Source organism: Phragmites australis, chromosome 14, assembly GCF_958298935.1.
Source record: "Phragmites australis chromosome 14, lpPhrAust1.1, whole genome shotgun sequence".
NCBI lineage: Eukaryota > Viridiplantae > Streptophyta > Magnoliopsida > Poales > Poaceae > Phragmites > Phragmites australis.
Window position 1 is genome coordinate 10,981,395 of NC_084934.1, and position 6,280 is coordinate 10,987,674.

The window sequence follows — 6,280 nt, forward strand, 5'->3', positions numbered from 1 at the left end:
GGGGAAAAAGTTTCACGCAAGAAAACAAGTCGACCAGAAAGAGCTGCAATGAAGAGATATAAGATGCACAAACCGATTCAGAACATGAGGTTGACCCTACAAGTGAGTGTAACAAACTAAAATGTAGGCAAGTAATCGCAAAGATAAGCACATGCACATACCATGAACAACCAAGACAGGCTGCCATAAGCCTATGAAATAAATAGATTGTGCCATCTCCCCTCGAGCTACCTACCATTGATGTTGGCTGTCCAATCCATGCGATGCTGGCAAGCACATCGCGTCAAACACCTTGGAGATTGTAGGCAACGACATCATCTTGCACTCACTGGCCACTGCGGCGCTGCGTTCACACTTGCCGTTGATGCCTTACTGTTGTCGCTCCACTTAGCCATTCCGTCGAACAGGTGACACGCGCTAGTGCTTGGGAGCAAGTACTGGAGCTTGGTGGCGTCCAACCGTCTATGGCTCTCACCCACCTCTCTGATGACACAATGGTTTGGTTGGCGTAGACAAACTAAAATGCGGACAACTAAACTAGGATCGAATCCTCGTAGCAATTCAGGGGGGGGGGGGGACAAAGAACTACAAACCGGGTTAGAGTAGAGAATGCAGAGTGGCACGCCGGTCACTGCATCTCAAGACGGAAGTGGTGGCGCATGGGAGGCACATACATGTTGTGATGTTAGCGCGGTTGTGGTGGATTGGGGCGACGGGTGCATATCAATCTCCTGGCTACAGTAGGGGCTGGTGACCACTCGCTCCCACAACTTGCACACACACGACAGGACGGTGAGCACCTCATGTACTAATCTGGGAGTATGAGCATGGCGCAGAAGGTGAGGGGAGTGGGGCGGTTAATATGAGGCGAGGGGAGGGGGGCAGTGCAGGCGAAGAGTAAAGGGAGGAAGGGGATTAGGAACAATCATTTTGAACAGTTGTGTTTGTGCATCGTGGTGAAGCAGGGAGGAGCAGTGAAGGAGGGAGGAGCAGCGGTTTTGCGCGGTGGGGAATGGGAGGGCGACATCAGGGAGGGAGAGATGGACAATGAAACTCATTGTTTATATTAATAGAGATTTAGATTTGAAAAATGCTTGTAGATTTTGGTTTGTTCTCTCGAGCAACTTCGAATTCTAAGTGGTACCATCTTGTATTCATTTATAGGCAAAATTTGCCACATAACAATGAACTTTGCTAGCATGTGTCATTTCACATCAAACTTATCGTATTTAGCTTATGTACACTAAAAATTCGTGGATATTTGCCACAAGACACTACCGGCATTAAATACTATATGTTTGGTGTGAAATAGCAAATGTCAGCAAAGTTCAATATTTTGTAGCAAATTTCACTTTATTTATAAATGAACCACAAACATGTGATTATATATAAAGAACAGTGTATCCAAATTCTTGTTGATGCAGAGGCCCGAAATTGTTGTTGGTGCAAAGACCAGGAATCGTACTTTCATTATTTGAGGAAATCTAAAATATGGGTTTTGTTTCTATTATTTCACACATATATGATCGGCTTAAGAGGGCACAAAAGCACCGGTTAACCGATAAGCATCTACCACCCACTATAAAAATATTTTTTTGCGAACAATGGATAGTCCGAGACCCTTCTGTTATATTTGCGACATGAGGAGAATATGTGTTATATTAAATATCTTATCATCGTTACATCTACATTTATTGGGAAATATATTCCCGTTTCAATTTATTATTCTCCTCTGCCTTTTTATTTGTAGGGAGAGCAGGTTCCTGTTTGAACTTGAATTGAGACTATATGCCTTAAACTCCTTAAGAAAATCAGTGAAAAAAAGATCAGTAAGAAAACGAACTAATTGCAATAGATTTGTTTCACTTTGCTAAATCGTCATCAAGGGAGAAGCAAGCAGTCTTGAAAGCTCGCAATCATGTTTCAAAGCCCAATTGCCACCAGAAAATCAGAAGTAACAAGGGCAAGAATCCCAATGAGTGAGTAAGAATATAACGTTAAGGGCATATGATTTAATTCAAACTGGGACTAAATCCTATGGATTTGGATCCAATGCCATAAGAGATGTTGTGGTTGTCATTGTCGTCGTTGTTTTTGTTTTTGGACTCTACTTGTTTATCAGTTGCTCTTGAGAGTTGAAATTATTGGAAATTTGAATGAAAATGTAGAAATCGAAATGTGGCTAGGATTGCACTAAAGCGGGCGGGAACTGGCCAGTTACTGACTATCGACCAAGGTCCTAGATTTGAAACCCTGCTCACAATAATTTTCTATACTCTATATAACCTTCATGGTGATGAGTTGCAGGATCAAGTTGAAAAATAAGAAATACCACAAATGCACAATGATACGTATTAAAAAGATATTCGAATAGGAAGAGTAGCAGGCAAACTTGGTTGGTTGGGACAGAGTTAAACTCTCTAACTTGCCATTTGTTTCAGATATTCAAAAATCTCAACATTCATGCAAACGAAAAGGTGTCTATGAAGTTGTTTAGGATTGTTTATTTTACAATGATTTAGCGGCTCAGATTTTTCCAACTCAAATATATACAGAAAAATAAAGCACCTGAATAAAAAAGTGAGACAAATCCATCTATACAAATTAAGTCTCTTCGATTTCGATCTCGCACACGAAATAAAGTCTCTTGTTTCCACCAAGTTCACATGCACATACGGTGTATATCTCTCCAGACATTTAAGCTCTGTTTGTTTCAGATTATAAAAGCTGGATTGTGATCAAAATTTAAAAGCTGAAACAAACAGCTGGATTGTAAAAGCTGGATTCTGATCACAATCGAAAAGCTGAAACAAACAGCTGGTTGAAAAAGCTGGATTGTTACAATCTAACACACAGATGGTAACAATCCAGCAATCTGCTTTCCACCAGATTGTAACCATCCATAATCCAGCTTTTTACAATCCAGATTTTACAATCCAACTTCTTACAATCCACAATCTATAAGCTGCTTTTCATAATCTACAGCTGAAACAAACAGAACCTTAAAACAGCGTCTCACTTTGATCCCGAAAACTCAGACAAGAACCACCGCAAGGATTGCTCCCACAAGCGCGCAGATCGCTGCAGAAGAGTAGCCAAGCGCCCTCCTGCTCGCCGCACCATGGTGGCGGTGGTGGCTCCGGACAGCGAGGTTACGGGGATCGACAACCCCCGCCCCGCCTTGCTCCGGCATGCCGCCGTTCGGGTTGTGCCCACCACTGTGGCTGCTGTAGCCGTGCCCTTCATGTCCGGCAGCACCGGTCCTCACCGTGGTCCGCTCCTCGTCACCTCCTGCTGCTGCTGCGCACACATCAGTTCACCGGTGAGTTGAGCTGGTGTCGTTTCACAGGTCATGGAAATATGGGACTGATATTTGTTTTTTCATTCGAAAAATATATTATTTTTTCTCTCCCTGTACTTTTCATTATCTTTTGTCGATTGATCAGGTTGTTGTTTTGGTGAGTGGTACAATGATGCTGTGTTAAAGTATTGGTGCATGGTCGCTTTTGCTATATCATGAGGCACCAGGAATAAGTACCTTAAGGTGAGAATTAGATGGTTAGTGGAGATAGTTGTATTTCCATTTATCAAGGATTAAACTATATATTTATTTCTTATATGTCTTATTAAATTGAATTTATTTATTTTTAATAATAAACACATACTCGTCGATTACAAGATGACTATAATGACTTTATCAACCTCTAAGTTCTATACCATTAGTTTTTAATAGACATTATATATATATGGTGGTATGAGTATACCTACGTCTATAAATTATAGCATTATTTGTGTTTCTAAAATAAATATCCTTGACGTGTCCTGAAATGCAGGGAATAATATACTTTTCCCTAGACCACACAGGACAGACCGACAGAGCATCTGCGATTGGGAAGGGGCCTCAGATCTGCGTTTGCACACCTCAGCTGGGTACAAGACATTTTTTTGCACACCTCATTTGTAACAAAATATTACTTTTAATCTGAACCCTGAAGAAACTACTCTGTTTTCTACAAAATTTCTCTGATGTTACTTTGTTTTTTTACCCGATCTCATGTTACTAGGTGTCAAAGAACTAAAATTTGAGTCAACAAACACCATTGTCAATGTTGGCTCAACTTCTTTAATATATTTTTAGTTTTCTTAAGATAATGGATTTTTAGCTTGATATGCATGCTTCCACTAATTGCATGAAATTAGCGACATGCGGCGGTGCCATCACGAATGAACTACATAAAGGAAGTTCGTAAGAAACTGCGGCGTTACTATTGTTGTAATGAACAATTCAGTTATCGATATACTATTTTTTCCTGGCCACAAATAATTTACTTTCCCAGCCTAAACATGGCCTTACTGCAGACACTACCGAAGGACTGAAAATAATTTCATCAAAGCTTCAAGAATGAGCAACAAACTAAACGAATTGCCACCATATGTTCTAGCAAAAGTAAAATTGAAACCTAGAAATCTGTTGCTGTATATGAACCGTAAGAAAGATATGGAAGCCTGACCAAACTCAGCCCAAATATCCTCAGCCTGAGATAAGAAATACTGCGCTGCGTACCTGCGTCCCTGGCATCTGCGAGCTGAGCTCCATGGACAGTTGACACAAGGAGCACGAACAAGAGAAGGGAGATGAGAAGGCAAGGTTTCCTTGTGCTCTCCATGGCTGCACTGCAGGAGCTGCACAACAGACAAAGAGCATTAACTGCTCTGCATCTGATGCTGCTAACGCTCTTCACCGTTCCCTTAAGAATCCTCTTGAAAGGAGAGAATAAGTGCCTCGAGGAGCTTTCCACGTGTCTTTCCAAAGCTGGCCACACCAACCTTCCCTACTTTTTTTTTCTTGTAACAGCCAGCACTAACGCATGTCTTCCTTGATTTTTAATTACCAGTGTTATCATCAGTATTTCTTATTACGCAATAATACAACAAAGGTGGGTCTTAAGTGGCTGTATTTATGTACCACATAGCTTATTTTCTGGAGAAGTATGATGCACATTTCAAATGTGATGTGTAGGCCTAGTTGTTTATGTATGTCATAGTACAGAAATACAGTATATATTTCTTCTTCTTTAGGCAAAGGCAAACTAGGTAGATGTTATCTACAGGGACATGTGCAATGGAAACAGATCTAGATTAGATTTGTTTGGGTTTCTATAAATTTTGGTTTCTTCAAAGTTGTTTCTAATGCAAGCACATCTAAACTTACTTATAGCTTCTCAGATTTTTTAGTAGTAAATACTGCTTTTTGCTTCTCATAAACTATAGCCAGAAGTTAATAAAAACAGACTAATTATTTCAGCTTCTGGCTTCTAAAAAGCAGAAACCATTAGAAATACAAACTAACAAGACCTAAACTGTCACACTCTGATTTTTAGATTTCACAAATTTCTAAAAAATTTCAAGATTAGACTATAGATTAAATAATTAGAATAGGAAAAATGATATTTTCTAAATTCAAATTCAAATTCAAATGTGAATTAAGGATATTAATTGTTTGAATACATTCATGCTCAAAATAGTCATTTAGGTTTTATTGTTTTTCTCTGGACCTTATTGAATTTTATTTGAGCTCATTTGGATTTTATTTGAATTCTTTCAAGTTATATTTTATTTCCATAATATCAAAATGTTTTCATAAGTCCAAAATATTTTATTGGCTTTTAAATGTTTTCAAAAGCTTGTCGGTTTTTTCTAGAATTTTTAGGTTTTATTAAGTATTTTATTTGGGATTTATTTGCTTCCTTTCTTTTCTAGAAATTCCAAAAAATCCTTAATCTAAAGCCAGCCCACTTCCTCCTGGCCTTCTCCCTCTCTCCCATATGGGCCGAACTGGAGCTAGCCCAGTCCAGCCCGGCCTGCCTCAGCCCAGCTTCACCTCACCCATCCCTGGGCCCGTTTCCCTTCCCCTGGCCTAGCTGGACAACCGGCCCAAGTCAGCCCTGCCTCTCCCTCTCCTTCCCTCTCTCGTGCCTAGGCCTAGCTATCCCAACCCATTTTTCCAACATCCTCTCTGCCCTAGGCCAATGCCTAGCTGCCGCTGCTCCAGCCACACCTGATGGCACCCCGTCTCTTACAGCCTTCACCATGCGCCGCCGCCATGTGGCCCCTACGGCTTTCGTCGTCACCACAGACTCTTCCGTCGCCGTATCCAAGTCAGGTCCATCGGTCGCCGCCTCCGAGTTCAGGCACTGCACGCCTCCCTAGCCCTTTAAATATCAGACGAGGCACCCATGTCCATCACCCCCGTGCCCTAATCCGTCGAGACATCAAAACC

At 41.0% G+C, this 6,280-nt stretch overlaps 1 protein-coding gene across 2 annotated transcripts; it reads right to left on the reverse strand.

Moving 5' to 3' along the window:
• Positions 1 to 2,684: 2,684 nt before the first annotated feature.
• On the reverse strand, positions 2,685 to 4,742 carry LOC133890092 (uncharacterized). 2 transcript variants are annotated; one of them, XM_062330540.1, is made up of 2 exons: positions 4,565 to 4,742; positions 2,685 to 3,297 (listed from the first exon to the last, which is right to left on the reverse strand). In XM_062330540.1, the coding sequence occupies exons 1-2, from the start codon at positions 4,665 to 4,667 to the stop codon at positions 3,035 to 3,037; spliced, it is 366 nt and encodes a 121-aa protein (XP_062186524.1). In that variant the 5' UTR covers positions 4,668 to 4,742; the 3' UTR covers positions 2,685 to 3,034. The 2 variants fall into 2 exon arrangements, with proteins under 2 accessions (XP_062186524.1, XP_062186523.1); XM_062330539.1 differs by having other exon boundaries at positions 2,685 to 3,300.
• Positions 4,743 to 6,280: the final 1,538 nt, after the last annotated feature.

Coding starts and splice junctions, on each gene's coding strand:
- LOC133890092 (XM_062330539.1), bottom strand. CDS start 4,667: ATGGAGAGCACAAGGAAACCTTGCCTTCTCATCTCCCTTCTCTTGTTC. Junction 3,301..4,564: donor CGCAGATGCCAGGGACGCAG/GTACGCAGCGCA, acceptor ATGTGTGCGCAG/CAGCAGCAGGAGGTGACGAG.